Source organism: Sinocyclocheilus rhinocerous, unplaced genomic scaffold, assembly GCF_001515625.1.
Source record: "Sinocyclocheilus rhinocerous isolate Xijiao unplaced genomic scaffold, SAMN03320098_v1.1 scaffold566, whole genome shotgun sequence".
Lineage (NCBI taxonomy): Eukaryota > Metazoa > Chordata > Actinopteri > Cypriniformes > Cyprinidae > Sinocyclocheilus > Sinocyclocheilus rhinocerous.
In genome coordinates, this window is record NW_015647044.1 from 42,712 (window position 1) to 62,541 (window position 19,830).

The window sequence follows — 19,830 nt, forward strand, 5'->3', positions numbered from 1 at the left end:
TTCCAATGCTATAAATATTCAATGGTTAATATCAAAACATTTCAGCAAAGCACTCCATGTTCACATTATAAAGGAAGTTGAAATGGCTCTTAGTGCTGAACTGGTTTGATGTTCAGAGAAACTGGATCAGAATGAACCAATGAAACTTCCTCTGCATGCTGCCAGAGTGAGTGTGTGTGTGTGTGTGTGTTGTACATTCGATTCAGATGAAACGTTACCCCGCAAAACTGCACCCAGATCAATAACGGAAGGTTTCAGTCTCTCAGTATGAAGTCACATACTCCGCTTCTTCTCCACTGACACTTGAACACCTGCACAAAAACTACATGACCATCTCTGGTTCAAGCTTCACCTCAATCTCATCTGATTTCCTTCTGTGAGGGAAATAATGTGAAAGACGGCTGTCACATCAGCAAAAAACAGTGTGCCGAGTGACATAACTAAAATCATTTGAATTCTGTCCAATTAAAATCCCTGAAGTGGTACGAAGGCTCTATTATTAAAAGAGTTTGTTCTTAGAAAAGCGAAGCATCTCTTTCTTCACTCTGATGAATGGGTCGTGCTTGTGAAACTCCTGTGTTTGGGATGGCTGTGTGTCATAGACGTCTCTATCAATCCTTTTTCTGGAACATCTTCTGGCTTATTGAGAGACACACTCCTTCACTCTTCTCTACTTCCATCAAGCACTTCCTGAAGAGGAAGAAAGAAGTAAAGGCTGTCAACACATCAAAATAATCAATCGCGAATGAATTGGTCCAACTAGCATTAGCTGTAGGATTTAAAATGAACAGCTAAAAGTTCAATCTGTAGTCATACGGTCAACTCTAAAGGCACATTTTCGTGTTTTTTGGAGTTTGACAGACATTCAACTGTCATATGGAAAAGGCTGCGTTCCACAGAAATAATAAGAGAATACAAGCATGTATCATAACGTAGTCTTACCGTCGTCTCCATTGGTGAGCACCAGCGCCTGTAAGATATCAGACAGAGACACGATGCCTTTCACAACCTCCTGCTCATCCACGATCACTAACCTGTGAACCTGAAAATCATGTTTACATGATCAGAAATTGAGTTACAGTCTTCATCTGCCCAGCCAAGTATTCATGGCAAAATGCACAGCTGAAGGTTTCATTTATCAAAACAATCGGTAACAATTTAGTATAGGGACCAATTCTCACTATTACCTAGTTGCTTGTTAGCATGCCATTTATTAACATTTTAGCTGTTTATTAGTACTTTTAAAGAACATATTCTGCATGACCATATTCTACATCCTAATCCTACCCAATACCTAAATTTAACAACTACCTTACTAACTATTAATAAGCAGCAAATTAGGAGATTATTGAGGCAAAAGTCGTAGTTAAAGGTTTGTTAACAGCAAGAATTAGATCTTAAAATAAAGTGTGACCAAACAATCTGAAAACATACGTGTATGTATGTATGTATATGTGTATAAATATATATATATATATATATATATACTATAATGTTACAAAAGATAAATGCTGTTCTTTTGAACTCTCTATTCATCAACTTTCGATTCTATTCTGAACAGAATATCTATATATTCAGGTGTGTGTTCCTCACCTCGGCCTCCACTAGTCGGCTGATAATGGCTTCTAGTGTCTCACTGGCTCGGCAGGTGAGCACACCCTCAAAATACTGTGAGCGATGCTGGAGGGCTTTAGTCACAGTGATGTCCAGGTTATTGTATGTCTTCTCAGCTGCCAGATTCTGTGTGATGACATGAAAACCAGATTGAAACACAAACATATGCAGAGAGATCCAACAAAGAGACTTACACACACACGTCATTCAACTAAATTGGTGCCTTATTCATTTTGAAAATATGTTGTTGAATAGTTTACCCAAAAATTTAAATATCTATCCATAATGTTGCTTTCTCTAGTGAGCTGTCTTGTTTGAACCAGGAGAGAAATCTGCACACATCAAGCACAAGCCAAAACAGTCCAAAACAGTTCTAAACTAATATGTGGGTGGATTTTGATGCGAGAGGACAACAAGAGATGGACTTTTTCCACTGGAAACGTTTTTATGAATTATGGACTCGTATTTTGGCAACGGAAGCAACAGTTTGAAGGTAAAAACGTCTTAATGATGGATTTGTTTTTTACAAACACGCAGCTTTTGGCTTCACAAGACGTTAACTGATGGACTGGAGTGGTGTGGATTACTTGTGGATTATTGTGATGTTTTTATCAGCTGTTTGGACTCTTGTGCTGACGGCACCCATTCACTACAGAGCATCCATTGCTGAGCAAGTGATGCAATGCTACATTTCTCTAAATCTGATGAAGAAACAAACTCATCCTAATCTTGGATCAGAATTTTAATTTTTGGGTGAACTATTCCTTTAAGATTTTAAATTAAGTACATAATGTAAAAAAAAAAAAAGATCATGAACTGTAGTGGCTGCATTCACTCAAGCTGATCAATACGACAAACACCAGAGGCTTCAAACACACACCAAGCCCAATCAAAACAGAAACAAGCTCAAGTTAGAAACAACAAACACACAAGACTTACTATAACATCAAACTTGGAGTAGATGTCAACCACATGTCCTGTCAGAATAAACGAGAGGGAGAAACCATGAAAACACATCCAATGAGGAGGGGGGAAAAAATCAAAACCACAGATTTTTAATTTATAATATAATATATAAAAAAAGAACATTAATTTCCACTCACCATTTTCATCAACCACAGGAAGGGCAGAAACTCTCTGATCCACGAAGATGCCGAGCGTGGCGTAGAGCGGCGTATCCGAGTGAACCACTGCGATGCTGTGAAACGTTCCGATGTTCAACTCCTCCAGAGTTTGAGACAGAAACCCAGGCTTGGGCATCTCAGATATCTGGGAGAGGACAATAACTTAAACATGAAGACTGTTTCTAGAAAGAAAACAATATTCCAAGTTGTGCCAATAGAAGAGTAAAGGGGAAATTTTGCAATAGTTGCTTAAAAAGTTGTGACAGAATTACAGTAACCACTATGTGACACACCATTACCAAATAAATGAATGTCTATACTTAATTTAATGAAGCCCAGGAAACATTCAGTGAGTATTTACAGGGCAGGAAACTTACAAAGAGTTTCAGGAATTTGAGGATCCTCTTGTGTGTCAGGATGTAGAGTGTGTTTCCTGTTAGAGGATCAATGACGGGTAATCTGTGGATCTTATGCTTCAGTAGAGATGAAACTGCATCATATAGGCTGAGACAGAGAGAAAAACATCAGACGTCATCGCAACTCTCTAACAAAACCCATTCAATCTGCACTCTTACAAACTCTTACCTGGCATTGGGCGATATGCTGACGAGAGGTTTGAAGGAATCTTGTAAGTAGACCTCTATAAGAAAATGAACAGATCAGTCATAGGCTGACATATCAGAGAGTAAACATCATGAATACACATGAACATCATTCCCACCTCTCCATGTTTCTATTTTGTGCTCCTCTAACTCATATATCTGCACCTAAAACAGACACAAATGCATGAAATCTTTAAACATTCATCAAAAAACCTGATTAAAAACTTCAATGGGAAGAGCAGACTTACCAGAGGAGACTTGTAATAGCGATGAAGTATATTGATGAAATCTGTGATGGTCAGCATACCTAAAATAGAAAATGCAGTAAGAAAGACACACATAAGCTGAATCTGAATTATATATATATATATATATATATATATATATATATAAATAAATTTAGATTAATCGTCAGGGCTACTGAAGTTTTTCAGTCAAGAGCAGTGCGTGATTTTCTGTCTTTCTTTTGTTGTTTGGTGTATGTTAGCTTATGTCCCGCCGGTTCATAGGTACGCATCTAACCTCCGAACCGCGCAGCAGATTCGTTCTGAATGAATCTCTTCCCAAATCGTCCCTCCCTAACATTTTCGTCTCGTTTTTATTCGTTGACGAAAATGTCAATAGATTTACATCATAGTTTTTGTCATTCAAAAAGAGTTTTAGTTCGTTATCGTCTCGTCGTCATCGGCGAAAAAAATGCCGTTGACGAAAATTATGACGAAAATTCTTCGTCAACGAAATTAACACTGATATACACACACATATATATATATATATATATATCGTATAGTTACAAATAATAACAATAAATTAAAATTTACCAAAAGAAAAAAAGTTTGCTTACCAACAAAGCATTGCTTCTTGCTGTCCCAGAGGGGCGCTGCTCTCACCCCATTAGACACTAGAGCAAAGAACGCCTTCTTCACCTGGTAACCATACAATCATAAATTAAGCATGGGTTCTGACGGCACCCATTCACTGCAGAGCATCCATTGCTGAGCAAGTGATGCAATGCTACATTTCTCCAAATCTGTTCCAATGAAGAAACAAACTCATCTACATATTGGATGACCTGAGGGTGAGCACATTTTCATCAAGCTTTCATTTTTGGGTGAACTGTTGCTTTAATAATAAGTAAAATCAAGTTTGCCTTTTTTTACACAGAAATATGAAAATATTATGGAAATGCATGGGTTGTAATCAAGGTTGCACAAGTACCAACATTTGTTTTCTTCCGAGTACCCACCTGTAGAGAAGTGTCGAAAACCACCAACTTTGAGCTGGTGGGCACCAGGTCATAGCAGCGGTGGGACTTCATGAAGCGGGTGTACACATTATACTCAGGATCTGGTTTGAAAGAGAGGGAAAAACCAAACCTGAAAAAAAGTATAGTCTAAAACATTAAATCACGACCAAGCATTAAAAACAACCAATGAAAATATGAGAGAAAACGTGTCAGAGAACAAAGTGTCACAGAATACTTTTGCTGTCACTTTAGTCTCAGATTTCACTCCAAACACTGAAGTCAAAGCCCTGCTCGGCTCTGCTTTCATATCTCGCACATGAGCTGCAGGTGATCGCAGGACTACAGTATCATCTTTATTTATTCACATTCTTACCCTCTATGTGCGCCTCCTTTTTACCATCCAACTCATCTAGAACAGCAGGAACCTGAAAAACAGATGTCAATGTGTGAACAAAGCTCATTTTCGTTTTTTCCCTTAAAAATATGATAATTCCTGATTAACCCTGTAAAGCCTGACAAATGAATTAATAGTTAAAAAAATCAAATTTTTAAAGGGAAGTTTATTGAAGTTTTAGACAACATGTAACAAAATTCCTCAAAAGCCTGATGATCATATTTGATACTCACAGATTTTTCCAAAAAATTATGCATGTATTGTATACTCAAGTAAAGCGAAGTTGCTTCGGTCCAGTAAGTGTTCATTTTGAAATATTACTAGCAGTATCAACGTTATTTTTATGCTTACTATATAAAAATCAGTAAAGATTTCACAGCAAAAAGACACTGAACAACCTGAAGGTGGACTTTGTACAATGATACTAAAAGGCCTTTTCCTTGCTAAAAAATTTTAAACTATCAATCAGACGACAGAAGGCATGTAGTAGATTTAGTTTTTTTTGATCATGTTGATCATTTAGAGGCCTCTGAAAATTGTGTATCAAATATAACACAGTAGAGTTAGGAGAGGGTTAACAATAAGTTAAATGCGAGTTGTTATTCTAAACTGACCAAAGGCTAGAATGTGTCTAGTAAATACATATTAGCCAGAGGAGTTAACAGCAGGACAGTTCTGCTCGCGTTAACCCTCTTGTTATGTGCAAATTTCAACCATGTTTTTAATGTGTGGGGTCAAACTGACCCCAAATACTCAATATGTCAATAAATTATTCAAATTGACAATATAATTTATTTTTATTTACTTACACTTTACCTACCCGATATTTTAAATAAATTTTTAGGACAAAACATAACTTTTTGTTTTTTTATTTATTTATTTAATTGCTTCATTTACAACAACAAAAAAACATTGTTCTCAGTTTCTGAGATTTGCTCCTTTAAATCACTCATTTTTCTTTAGACAGAGAATGACAGTCAATGTCTCTATGAGGAAAACAGCTTGTTTTTTGTTTTTGCAAATGTAAAAAGGCAGAAAGTTTTGTGTGAGGAGTAGGGTTTGGGGAATGAAAACACAGTTAGTACAGTATACAAATTATTATGGAAATATTTAGGAAAGTCTCCATATAACATGGAAACCCAACAACAATATTTTTTGATAGATGCTTGTAAAAATGTGTGTACAGTGTTTGTTGTATGCACATTATTGTATGAAATAGTATAAAGGTATATGAAACTCTGAAAAGGACAAAATTTGGCTTTCATATGCAGTACAATAATAGTAAAATGTAAACTTATGCCAAGGCATAAATGATATTTACTCATTAGATATTTTGTCATGAGAGGCAATAGAGCCTATCATGAGAGAGATAAAACACAACAGATATTTATTCTGCATTTAATGTTTAATCTTTTTTTTTTTTTCACCAAAAACAAAAGTGAAGGGGTCAAAATGACAGCAGACATCACCAAATGGGTCAAAATGTGCACAGCCATTTAAAAAAACTTTGTAACACAAGATTCATGTTTATGAATTTGTCTAATACATTTAGCAAAAGACAGAAAGATTCAAGGTTTAAAAATATAATTATCATATATATATATATATATATATATATATTTTTTTTTAAAGTCAAAGTTGCTCTGGGGTCAATTTGACCCCAGACATCACAGGAGGGTTAAAGTATTCAAGTTCTTATACATTAATACACTTCTTTTTTTTTTTTACTCCATAGCTTCAGACATTTAGAGTCTAACCTCAAAGCTTGAGCTGTATGTTCCTCTAAGACCAATAACTGAGAAAGCTGACAGAAGATCTGAGAAACTTACTAGCTCCAATATTATGTTAAGATAAACACTGATAATAACATAAACACAGCAGAAAATAAAGCACTACTAGTGTCAAAGTAACAGAAAACTGACACCATACTAGAGTAACAAGAGCAACTATTGTTACGGCGGTAAACTAACGAAGTACTAACTTAGAGTAGCAGCAGTAAATCTGAGCGATATTATAGTAACTGCAGTAAACTCAGTACAAGTTTAACTGCCCTAAACTAGCAGCACAGCACTAACGCAAGTATAACTGGCTTCATATGAATGGAAAATACTACACGACACATACAGTCGCCCTACTAATAACACTTAGGCTCTATCTCAACATTTTTACCGATATTAGTTATTTCGCATATTTGAACACAGTGACAAACAAAAAAAAAAACCGCCGTTAGTTTAATTTCTCTCGTCTGTCAGATCAACTCTGTCTCAGTTTAAACTCGCACTACTTACACACTCCATGATCCATTCACGGTCTGAAGACGCCGATGCTGTTTACTTCAAATTCGGAGTGCGCAAATGTAGTTTAATTCGGTCCCCGAGAGCTAAAATGATGTTTAATTCGTTGACGGTCCGGCGACTCGCTGACGGACTCCTTCTAGGATGAGGAAGACCGCTGCGGAGGCCGCAACCGGATGTGACGCCACACACGTCTGCGCGCTTCTCCTTAATAATAATAACAACGGGAACCAAATTTTTTGGTTGATGACAAGTGCATTTATGACCCAAATGAATGTTGTTTATACTTGCAATAAAAAAATAAATAATAATAATAACAACAATAAATAATCATACAAAATAATCAGTCCTGCTAATAAAGTTTTTACATTAAATTAAATAGTAATTATATAACAACACAATTGTGTCATTCTAAAACACATCTCGACCACGGTAGTGAGAGATAAACGTTATGTTTAGATTTTGTATTTATTTAATTTTAAAATAAAACTAAAAGTACAACGATTCTAAGCAGAAGAGGAGTAAATAATAGCGTTGAAAACTATCGCATTTTGAACAGGTTAGAAATGAGAAGCAAAAGCAGAAAACAAGATGATCTGCAGGGTAAGAGCCGTCTATGGTAAGAAATAGTAAACCAAAAAATCAATATATATATATATATATATATATATAGCAAGTTGTCAATTAAAATGGTCTTGAAGTTTATCAACACATATTTGCAGAGAAAAGCATCAACATGGAACTCAAGTTTCTCCTGAAAGATGAAGTTTTTGTGGATTTATTCAATACATTTCTAAATCTTCCAGTAAGATGAAATCTTATATCTGCTCTTGATTTTCAATCTTTAATGAGCTGGTTATCTTGGACTGATCATACATGTTTGTCCTGTTTTAGGTGTTTGGGCAAACGCCTCTCTACATGCTCAAAGAAAACAAGTGGTTAATGTGGCCAAATGTGCCCTTTGCTCAGGTAGAATATTAACCAGACCACAATAGCTGTTGGCCAAAACATTTAATATCTGTAAATATATTTACTGTCAGGTAAACACTGGAGCATTTCTTAAATGGTTAGAGACGCATCAGTTGATTTTCTTCAAACAAACTGAGCTCTATCACAATTTCATTCTCTGCACAGAGATTCTTGACTTTGTATCCTCTAAATCCACAGGTAATGTTATGTTCACATGACAATTTTTTGTGGATACATTATCTCTTCTTTATGTCTGGTGTGTTTCGCATTAAAGGAATAATTCACCTAAAAATGAAAATTTGATGAAAATGTGCTCACCCTCAGGTCATCCAAAATGTAGATGAGTTTGTTTCTTCATCAGATTTGGAGAAATGTAACATTGCATCAGTGTCTCAGCAATGGATGCTCTGCAGTGAATGGGTGCCGTCAGAACAAGAGTCCAAACAGCTGATAAAAACATCACAATAATCCACAAGTAATCCACACCACTCCAGTCCATCAGTTAACATCTTGTGAAGTGAAAATCTGCATGTTTGTAAGAAACAAATCCATCATTAAGATGTTTTTACCTTCAAACCATCGCTTCTGGCCGAAATACGAGTCCATAATTCATAATAATGCTTCCTCCAGTTAAACAGTCCATCCCCTGTCATCCTCTCACATCAAAATCTACACACATATTTCTTTTGAACCGTTTTGTGCAGATTTCTCTCCTGATTCAGTCAAGATGACTTTTGCATAGAGGACTCGTATTTTGTTGTGGTGTGGATTATTGTGATGTTTTTATCAGCTGTTTGGACTCTCATTCTGACGGCACCCATTCACTGCAGAGCATCCATTGCTGAGGAAGTGATGCAATGCTACTTTTCTCCAAATCTGATGAAGAAACGAAGACATCTACATCTTGGATGGACTGAGGGTGAGCACATTTTCATTTTGGGGTGAACTATTCCTTTAAGCCTTAGCAGAGGTTCTGATTTGGAAATATGCGTCTAAGCTAAATTTGAGGGAAGCATATTTCTAAAAGCATACTATTTATCTCAGGGTAAATGATTTCTGAAGCTGAGATTGTCTGTGTTTTCTGCTGAATTCCAGGTCATTTGAAGAGGTCCTCAGAACATCTCAGTACATTGGTCATTTCAGCCAGTTCCTGCGGCAGCACAGTGCGGACGGAGCGCTGCTCTTCATACAAGAAGCAGAAGCTCTGCGCACCATCGAACCCAAACGACAGAAGGCCAAAATCCGTGCCATTGTAGACAAATTCTTTCTGCGACAAGATCCCTCTACTGCTTTCAATAATTGATATTGTGGTGCTATTTCAATTCAATTCAATTCAATGTTAAAGGAACAATTCACCCAAAAAATAAACCACCTGTCATCATTTACTCACCCTCACATCGTCTTACTGGGAAGATGTTTGGCTGAATGTCTGTGCATCCCTACAGTAAGCAGAGATTCAAACTGATAGTAGGCCTACTGACAAAAAAGAAGAATAAAAGTGCATTGCATGGACAAAAGAAAATTAAATAACACAGGCTTGAAATGACATGAGGGTGATTAAATGATTCTGTTCCGTGAACATTAGCAACTGTTTTGCATGCTCCAAAAAACGAAAGAAATAGCATCATGATCCGGTGTCTCGCCCTGCAGTGCAGCGCCAACATCATCAGCAGTGTGCCGCAGATGGACGCGGTTCCTCCAGAGGTCATCTTCACCATTCAGCATCTGGTTTCCAAGTCACTGGAGGCCACGTGGTATTGTGAAAAGCTTCTGGAAAATGTTATTGCTCAGAGGTTGCTATTTCATGCACTCTCAGAAAAAAAGGTACAAAGCTGTCACTGGGTGCGGGTACTCTAAGGTACAAAAGCTGAAAGGTACATCTTTGTACCTTATTTACTCCTAAATGTTACATATTAGTACCTTCAAGGTACATATTACAACTTTAAAGTACATATTCGTACCTGAAGTGTACATATTAATACTTTTTGAAAGGGCACGTCACAGCTTTGTACCTTTTTTTCTGACAGTGTAGAGTTCTCAGTTATGTTTTATTTAACAAACAACTTTTTTTGTCAGATATTTTAACAACAATCCATCAGGGGAAATAAGAGCATGCATTAAATGTGGACAGCAGCTCAAATCATTTGATTGTAATTTGATGAGGAATGTTTGAATCCGTGTTATTGTTAAAGAGATTTCATTTGATTGTTTTCAGTGTTTTACAGTGGTCACATACAGAACAAAAAGTTCCTTTTGATCTCAAACAGGTTCAAACAGTATCAGGAAACATTTAATACTTGTTTCTTCATCAGATTTGGAGAAATGTAGCATTGCATCAGTGTCTCAGCAATGGATGCTCTGCAGTGAATGGGTGCCGTCAGAATGAGAGTCCAAACAGCTGATAAAAACATCACAATAATCCACAAGTAATCCACACCACTCCAGTCCATCAGTTAACATCACATGAAGTGAAAAGCTGCATATTTGTAATAAACAAATCCATAATTTTTAACTTCAAACCGTTGCTTCTGGCCAAAATACGAGTCCTCTATGCACAAAACTGGTTTCTCCAGGGAGAAAGTCATCTAATCTGAATCAGGAAAGAAATCTGCACAGATCAAGAACCGTTTATGAGAGAAAACAGTCCAAAACAGTTCAACAAATATGTGGACTTTAATGTGAGAGACAACAGGGGATGGACTTTTTCACTGGATGAAGCATTATTTTGGATTATGGACTTGTATTTTAGCTGGACAAAAGTCATACAGGATAGGAGTAATTAATGACAGAAGATTCATTTTTGGGTGAACTAACCCTTTAAATCTTTGGTGTTCTCACTGCTGCCTCTAGATGACAGTGTAACATTAGCGGAATCTCCATTAGTTCTGCTGAAGTCCCAATAAAGCCACACATCTGCTCTCAGTGTTTCACATTATTTTCATGTGATTAAACAAGAGCATGTGAATTTAAGATGTGCACATATGTGATTAACATGTGAAATTGAATGTGAGGGATGGAAAAGAGTGAACACATTTCAGAAGTGCAAAATAAAAATAATTTTTTAGATGAATTGGTTCGACATGTTCAGAGGTGTTTGTGTGCATCTCTGCTTCTTTTTATTTCTTCATAAAACTGTTTCCTTGCCCATCACTCAATATATGTTGACACCATCACATAGATATTATGTCATAAAATATTGTCATATATTTATCTAAATATTAACAAATCTGAACATACAGGATGCTTTTAACTGATTTTCACTTCAATCAATAATCTCATGTTGCCAGCTGACAACGTTGAGAAAATATATACCAAAAACATATTTTGCACATTAATGCAGAAACCGTTTTGTTGTTCTGGTGTTAAAACAACCTACTCAAAAAAATCCTAAACAATTTTCTTAAAAGTTTGTGATTAAGAAAATAGCAAATGACAAAAATTCTGAGCACAATTACATTATAAATATCACCAATATCATAAAGAATAAATAAATAAATTACCAGTATACCTGTGTGATCTTGTTGATCTCATAGCTTTTGAAAAATGAAAAAAGGTAACGAAAAGAAGACCATCAGTCAAAAATGACTTTGATGTTATTTTTTCAAATAATGGAGGGTAAAATTTGGCCCATTTGAAAAACAATTAATGCAGTTTAGTACTGATCATTCCCTCTATTGTACAGAAATCATGATTACATCTACAACATGTTCCTTTATATTAAAAATGAGGTAGCCGCCTTTAATTACTTATCATGAACTTTCTTTATTGTATAAAAATATAATATCATATTAGTATGCAGGGCAATGTTTTACATATCAAAAATTAATTTACACTGGTAATTTGAATTCAACTTTCTTTAAGGAGGGATAAGTAGGACAGGTCAGTGGAGGATCGTGTGTGTGTGCGTGTGTGTGTGTGTGTGTGTGTGTGTGGAGATTTATTCTGAAATTACTCTATTGTGAAACACTACAAAAGCAATTATAATGAAGTGAGAGTGTTTTCTGTCCTTCACTGTCAGTGACACTGCGGCTCTGCACGGAGGAGAAAACAATGAAAGAACATATGCAGGCCATATTTCATGCCAAAATCAAAATTACTACATGTATTATTCATATTTTGCTTAAACATAATTTAATGGGTAAATCTCATCATTCGCATTCATGTAACATGAAAAACTTGCAAATTGAACATTATTTAAAAAGTATTTATACAACATAGCAGTATTTGTTTTATGCTGATTGACATAAAAAATTGACAGAATGATTCAGATATTCATATACCATGAAAGTTAACAGAATTCATCACTGGAGCAAATTTAGTATTTCAGAATTACATATGTTTGAATATTGAATTTAACATTTAATAACCAGAAATTACATACATTTCAATAGGTCTCATACTTTGCTATCTTGCCTATATGTCGTTTGTTTAATATGATTGTTCTGATATGTTAATTGTTGAATAAATAAATTATATTTAACATTTTCAAAATGAATAGAAATTGTGGGGACAGTTGTTATACTATTTAATTGTTGCATATATATTTTTAAATGTTTGTACTCACTGTTTTTTTTTTTTTTTTTTGTGCGCAAGTAAGATAAGTGTCCAAGTCTACTGAAAAACATGGTACTGCATGATTACCAAAATCAATTACCATGGTATTTACACAGTAAACCACTCTAAAATGTTTCAAAAACATGACATTATCTTAACCAAACTTTAATATGTACCATGGTACTGAATGATTATCATATCCATATACCATGCTATTTACTTCAAACTTCAAAGAATACCATATTTTATCAGGGTCCAGAAAACATGATATTAACATGGTGGAAAAAAAGGTTAATAACAAGGTAAAAGTAACTGAAGGTCTATATTCATTTCATGATTCAAGCAATTTAATTATAGCTGTCTGTGTATTTAACTGCAATAGGAGAACGTTTTTAAACCACTTCAACTTCAACATTTCACTATTCACTATTAAAGTATATTTTAATGCTGTAATCAATTGTGTTTGATTGCCATGTTTAATTTTTGTGCCCCTCATCAGACTGCTATAGGTCTCTTTGGATGATTCTGTCGAAATCTCATTTCATAAGGATCAAACATTTCATATTCAGATCAAACAATCTCTGATCCTGGACATCAGCAGCACTGAAACTCACTGTAGGATGAGAGTTGCTCTTCACACACACACACACACACACACACACACACACACACACACACACACACACACAGAGAGAGAGAGCCGTTGGCTGAATGTCATCACAGCTCGTGTGAGAGTGGAGCCAGAGGCAGAAGTCGGCAATTAATTTCTCGAAAAAGTACTCTTTTAATTAAACAAATGGTCCTGAAAAATGGTGAGTGAGAACTAGTGTCAGAATTCCCACATGTGGAGGAGTTCATTACTGTTCACAGAGCCACGGGTGAACCGACCTCTGCTCTCTCTCTTTCTCTCTCTCTCTCTCACACACACACACACACACACACACACACACACACGTGCACAGCAGAATTCATGACCTACTCATTCAGTCTGTCTTTAGCCTAGTGGCCCTGATGACCCAAGCCATACACACACACACACACACACACACACACACACACACGTCTGCAGTTCAGAGGGATTTTACTCTGCACTGAGTTTATACCTTTAACAGGAAACCACAGTCAAATGATCATTTACTGACTTTAACATAAATAAAAAGACACTTTAAATGTAACAGCTCATTTGTACATTTTCAGGCTTTATTTTATTGAAAAAAATATTAAACTCACCATTTTAAATCATATTAATACTGATAATTAATACTTTGACTTGAGCATAGATGTTCATTTTGTCAGCTTCTACAATGAAAAACTGACAATTTACAAAAAAAAAAAAATATATATATATATATATATATAGGCCTAATAAATATATATTTCATTTCATTTTCTTTTCAAACAAAGTATTTTTTCTTGCTAATATTGATTTATTAATAATCAATTTATAGCTTTTTCTGTCCTCATTATAACTTTCCATCTTCTTCCCTTTTATATTGCCTTTATTTTCTAATTGATAATTTATGAAAGATGCACAAACATAACTTAATGATGGAATGGTTTCTTACAAATAGGCAGCTTTCCCCTGCACAAGACATTAACTGATGGACTGGAGTGGTGTGGATTACTTGTGGATTATTGTGATGTTTTTATCAGCTGTTTGGACTCTCATTCTGACGGCACCCATTCACTGCAGAGCATCCATTGCTGAGCAAATGATGCAATGCTACATTTCACCAAATCTGTTCTTATGAAGAAACAAACTCATCTACATCTTGGATGATCTGAGGATGAGGACAATTTCAGCAAATGTCCATTTTTGGTGAACTATTCCTTTAACTATCATCGTGTTCAACTAACCCCAGAGTCTCACTTATCTTGTCTTTAAATACAGCAAAGGTAGTACAAAGTCCAGATTGACACTGTGATTTGTCCATGTGTCCACTTCTGAAACGAGACATCACAGCATCATCTGCATCTGTCTGCCGACATGCCTAACGAGTCTTTCATCCGACAGCTCGACTTACTGTATCTGGTTAACAGCTGCCTGACATATGTGACGCCTTTACATCACTATTCTCCAAGGATTCCAGAATTCTTCACACAAGCAACATCTCTGCATCTCACTGTGGAATATTAGTGAGACTCTAAAGTGAGTTTTCCAGGGAAGTCTGTCATTCTGCCGGTTTGTGTTACAAATAAAATCTGTAATAATCTTTCAAACAAGCAGAAACAAACATAATATATGGATGACAATAAATAAACTAAATGATTAATGAAGTGAGATTTATTAATATGACTTTCTAAAGATGAATTTGCATGTACTGTTATTTAAAAGTCACTGCAAAAATGGCTCAGACATTAATGTCAGTTCTGAGAAAATCTCCTTTTATTACGTAATGGGGAAATAAAATTAAGTGTATTATATTATATTATATTATATTATATTATATTATATTATATTATATTATATTATATTATATGGGGGATCTCATTATCATTACTCTAATATGCATATATATATAGTATTTAAATTGTACCGTATTGTAAAACATATTTATAGATCATGGTAGCATTATTTGTAAAGCCTTTAATTTAAAACTTTTGATGCATGAATTCATCTTAATCAGTAATATTTATTATACTTTTCAAATTTCATTTTTATTTTAGTTTATGTTTGCTTTTGTCATTTTATTATTATTATTATTATTATTATTTTCCGTTTTAGTGTTTGTACTTATTTTATTTCATTTAGTAGCCAAGGCAACATTGCAATATTTTATTATTAGTTAAATTTTTTCATGTAATGCTTATAGCTATTGTATTTTATTTCAGCTTTATTTGAATTAACAGAAACGATTTTTATAGTTTTAGTTTTAGCTCATAACGTTTCTCTCACATTAGCAGCGTGAGGCCTGAGATTTTGTCACAGCAGGACGCAGCGGGTCCGGTGGCCCTCAGGAACCTCCAGCTGTCTGTCACCCTACACACACACACACACACACACGCACACAGACCAGCACTCAACAATACGCTACATTTACCCACAACCACCAAACGAAACTGCCTGCAATTCACTCTAACTAGAGCTGAGCAGTGCTAATGTTCGCGGGTGCAGGAGGCTGTTGGCCGTGTGAAGTCGTTGTTTACGGCCGGTGCGGCACTGCAAGCAGCTGTGGGTGAAGAAGATGCTCAGATTTGCTTTCACACAGCCAGAAGCGCATCAGAGAGCAAGACGCGATGTCAGACATGCCTTCGTCACGTCACCGCCAGCTCGTGGAGAAGCGCCACAGGAGCACGCGGTTAAGAATAGCAGAAGTCATGTCGCATCACATGCAAGGGCTCCGCGTGTTTCGGGGGCTGTTTTGCTGCGTCTCCCCCTCCTGCAGTGATTATCTGCTGCCGTTTGCATGCTGTCACTCTTCCTCGGCTCTGCGCGGGAGCTTTGGCCCTCAGGTTGACAGAATCCCGTGGAGGGGCCCGATCGCGGACCCTTTATTAAAGTGATTCTGTTACAGCGCCGGCAATGCGTTACAGCTGCGCTGTTCCCCGCGGACTGTGTGCTTATTGTGCAGTGGAAACATCTCTTCTTGTTTCATATCTGTCGTTTTGGTTTATTGACTAAATTAAAGTAAAAACCCGCCTATATGTGTATGCACGCAAAGGTTGCTCCAAAATGTACAGCATGAATATGCTGCCTTTTTGCTCACATTTTAAGGGACCAAATGCATTGAAGCTTATATTGCAAAACCTATACACAGTGTGTATATAGCCTAGTCAAGCGAGTATAAGTACATACTATTCTAAAGTTTTGAAAGAAACAGTAATATTATTACAATTTCAAATAATTTCTATTGTAATATATTGTGAAATGTAATTTATTCCTGTGATCAAAGTTGAATTTTCAGCATCATTCCTCCAGTCTTCAGTGTCACATGATCTTCAGAAATCATTCTAATATGCTGATTTGCTGATCAAGATGAAAATTCGGTCATCATTTCTCTCCCTCGTGTCATTGCAAACCCATCTGACTTTCTTTTGGGGCAAAAAGGGACAATGCCCATTCAGGTTTTTTTTTTCCAGCTCTAAAAAGGACAAAAAAAACCCAACAAAAAAACATTTCAAGTCTTCTGAAAATATACATAGCTTTGCTTGAGGAACAGACACAAATGTATTTGACTACAAACTACTCAAAGCCATCTGTGATTATATTAAATAAAAAGCCCGTCTCGGGTATGAACGAGAAAGCGTTTTTCAATGACTTTCTTTTGGGGCAAAAAGGGACAATGCCCATTCAGGGTTTTTTTTTCCAGCTCTAAAAAGGACAAAAAAAAACAACAACAAAAAAACATTTCAAGTCTTCTGAAAATATACATAGCTTTGCTTGAGGAACAGACACAAATGTATTTGACTACAAACTACTCAAAGCCATCTGTGATTATATTAAATAAAAAGCCCGTCTCGGGTATGAACGAGAAAGCGTTTTTCAGTGAGACGTGATGTGTGTTTGTGTCTCTCTCTGTCACGCGTCTTCAGCTCGTGTTGTTGTGCGCTCTGACACCTGGCCTTGTCCACGAGCAGCTATTAACCTTCCAGCTAATAGAGACTCGCTGTGGAAGGTCTGAGATGTGATTTTCTTCAGATCACTGCCAAGGACACAAAGATCGACAGATGCACACAAAAAACAGGCTGAGACACTGTGTACAGTGTGTGTTTAGTTTCATAAAGTTGATGTGTTACTATGTGTTTATAGTGGTGGGACGTTCACTTTCTAGAGAGCATTTGATTGGTCATTAATGTAGACACGCCCACCGGTGCAAGATGACATCATCAACATTACCTAAAAATAAAAAAAGACATTTGTTGATGTACAATATAGAATTAAGTAAATGTAGATAGCGTACAGTAGCTCAAACAATCTCATATGGCAAAAAAATAAATGTTTAATATATTTAAAAATATACCAAAAATGGCAAAAATATATTTGCTAAAACAATTTTTGTAAAAAAAAAAAATGGCAAAAATATATTTGCTAAAACAATTTTTGTATATATTTGAAAATATATTAAAAATATATAAATATATTTTTAAAAGCAATTAAAAAGGTATTTTGCCCTTCATGTATTTCAATCCAAGAAAATACATTCACAAATCACATTTGTTGCAAAAACTTTGAAAAACACATTTGAATAAAAATCAGCAAGGAACATACTTTACAATGTAAAAACAAAATACAATATATAAACATTATTAAGTCATTATACATCTAGTTTTGTTTTTCTTGCCACTGAAATACATTTTGGAATATATTTTGGTATGTGAAGTTTGAAACTAAATATATTTTTATGTTCAAAAAGTTATTTCATTGAGCTTCACTGCTCACAAAATATATTGTATTTATTTTATTATTATTTTATTTTATTTTTTATTCATATATATTTATTTTTTGCTGTATGGGATTGGGAGCACATGTTTGAGTTCATCTGAGAAGCAGGAGACTTCTGAGGAAAGTCCATTTAATCTCATTGCTGTTAAAGGTTTGACAGGCTCAGTCTGAATGCCTTTCATATCAAATTCTACACAACAGTAATAATTCTCTGGCTCTGACAGCGACGTGTTTGACACGTGTCGACTCTTTATGTCACGTCTGTCCTATTTCTTCACGCAGTGATGTATATACGAACTCTTTGATGGGGAAAAAGATTGACTTTCAATTAAAAGGCTCTGATTGAAAAAGACAATTTCTACAAACTTCATTCTTCATCAAGAATCCAATTACCGTGTGAAAGGGAAAGTGTAAAGAGTTTTTATTGAATGTAGTTGGTAATGATGGACTCTGAAGGTAATAACTCTGCCAATTAGCCGTTTTCATTTGATTTAGACTGACTTTATGATCTCTCTCAATATCAATTACACGGAAAGCTTTCAAAGCGCTTCTTCACCATGAGACGGGCAGAGGAGAGTCTAATTAATGCATTCCAACCAGTTTTCATTTGCGGGTTAATTACCAATTCACAGTTTCTAGGTCAAACACACCATGTCTACTGTCATACAAAATGACTCTTTGACAAAGTGCTGTGGCTATTTTGATATTTAACAAAGAAAATGTAATAACCAATCTATTGTACAATGCTACACATTGTTATTAGTATTTGAATTGACAAGTTTTATAGAATTTCCCCAACACCACCATCACATTTGTTTTATTCATTGTCTGTCTTTTCTAAGTTACTTATGTAAGCTTGCATGTTTGAATTTTTTCTTTATTGTCAAATGTTTTGCAGAATTCTTAAATTAAATGTGCTTCTGTATTCTTTCAGAGCATGTCCTCCTAAAGAGCTGATTGATTGACAGATGTCAAGTTTATTTAGTGCTGAATAAAGCAGAATATTCAGCAGTTTCAAGACTTTGTTGTGCATTTTCAGCACTAAATTTGCCATTTGAAGGTAATTCTGTTTATTTTCTCTAATATGTGCAATAGTGCACTATATCTCTGTTTTTGCATTTACACATAATATAGTTTACCATTGAAAGTTAGCATTGCAATACTGTGGATATTGTTAGCTCCTATGATGCAGGGTTATTAACATTAACTAAAACTATATATAAATCATCAGTACTTGAAATACAATAAACTATAACTTAAATCAAATCAAATAAAAAAAAATAACTTATTTTTAAACTGTTAAACTTATTTTATTTCAGCTAGTTGCCAAGGCAACATTTCCTATTTTCATTCAGTTTAATTTGACGTAGTAAAATAACTAATACTGTAAAAATAAAAATGTATAAAATATCTATCAAAATAACTAATATTAATAAAATACAGACATATTTTTAAAAAGTCACAAAAAACATCAAAATAACTAAAACTTTAACTGAAATTAAATTGAAAATATAAAAATACAATATTTTTCTAAATATTAACAAAAAGTATAGCATCTCAATGGATACTAAAATAACACTGCTATGATTATTCTCAGTTGTGAGTTGCTTTGGATAAAAGCATCTAAAATTTTTTTTTTTTTTTTTCCAA

At 35.1% G+C, this 19,830-nt stretch overlaps 1 protein-coding gene across 1 annotated transcript; it reads right to left on the reverse strand.

The window, feature by feature from the left end:
* Positions 1 to 432: 432 nt before the first annotated feature.
* Positions 433 to 7,453, reverse strand: LOC107708574 (5'-AMP-activated protein kinase subunit gamma-1-like). The gene is made up of 13 exons (XM_016512836.1): positions 7,269 to 7,453; positions 4,960 to 5,011; positions 4,587 to 4,687; positions 4,185 to 4,266; positions 3,589 to 3,647; positions 3,460 to 3,505; positions 3,324 to 3,378; positions 3,116 to 3,242; positions 2,718 to 2,883; positions 2,554 to 2,591; positions 1,594 to 1,740; positions 943 to 1,042; positions 433 to 690 (listed from the first exon to the last, which is right to left on the reverse strand). Exons 1-13 carry the CDS (start codon positions 7,275 to 7,277, stop codon positions 680 to 682), a joined length of 993 nt encoding a protein of 330 aa, XP_016368322.1. The 5' UTR covers positions 7,278 to 7,453; the 3' UTR covers positions 433 to 679.
* Positions 7,454 to 19,830: the final 12,377 nt, after the last annotated feature.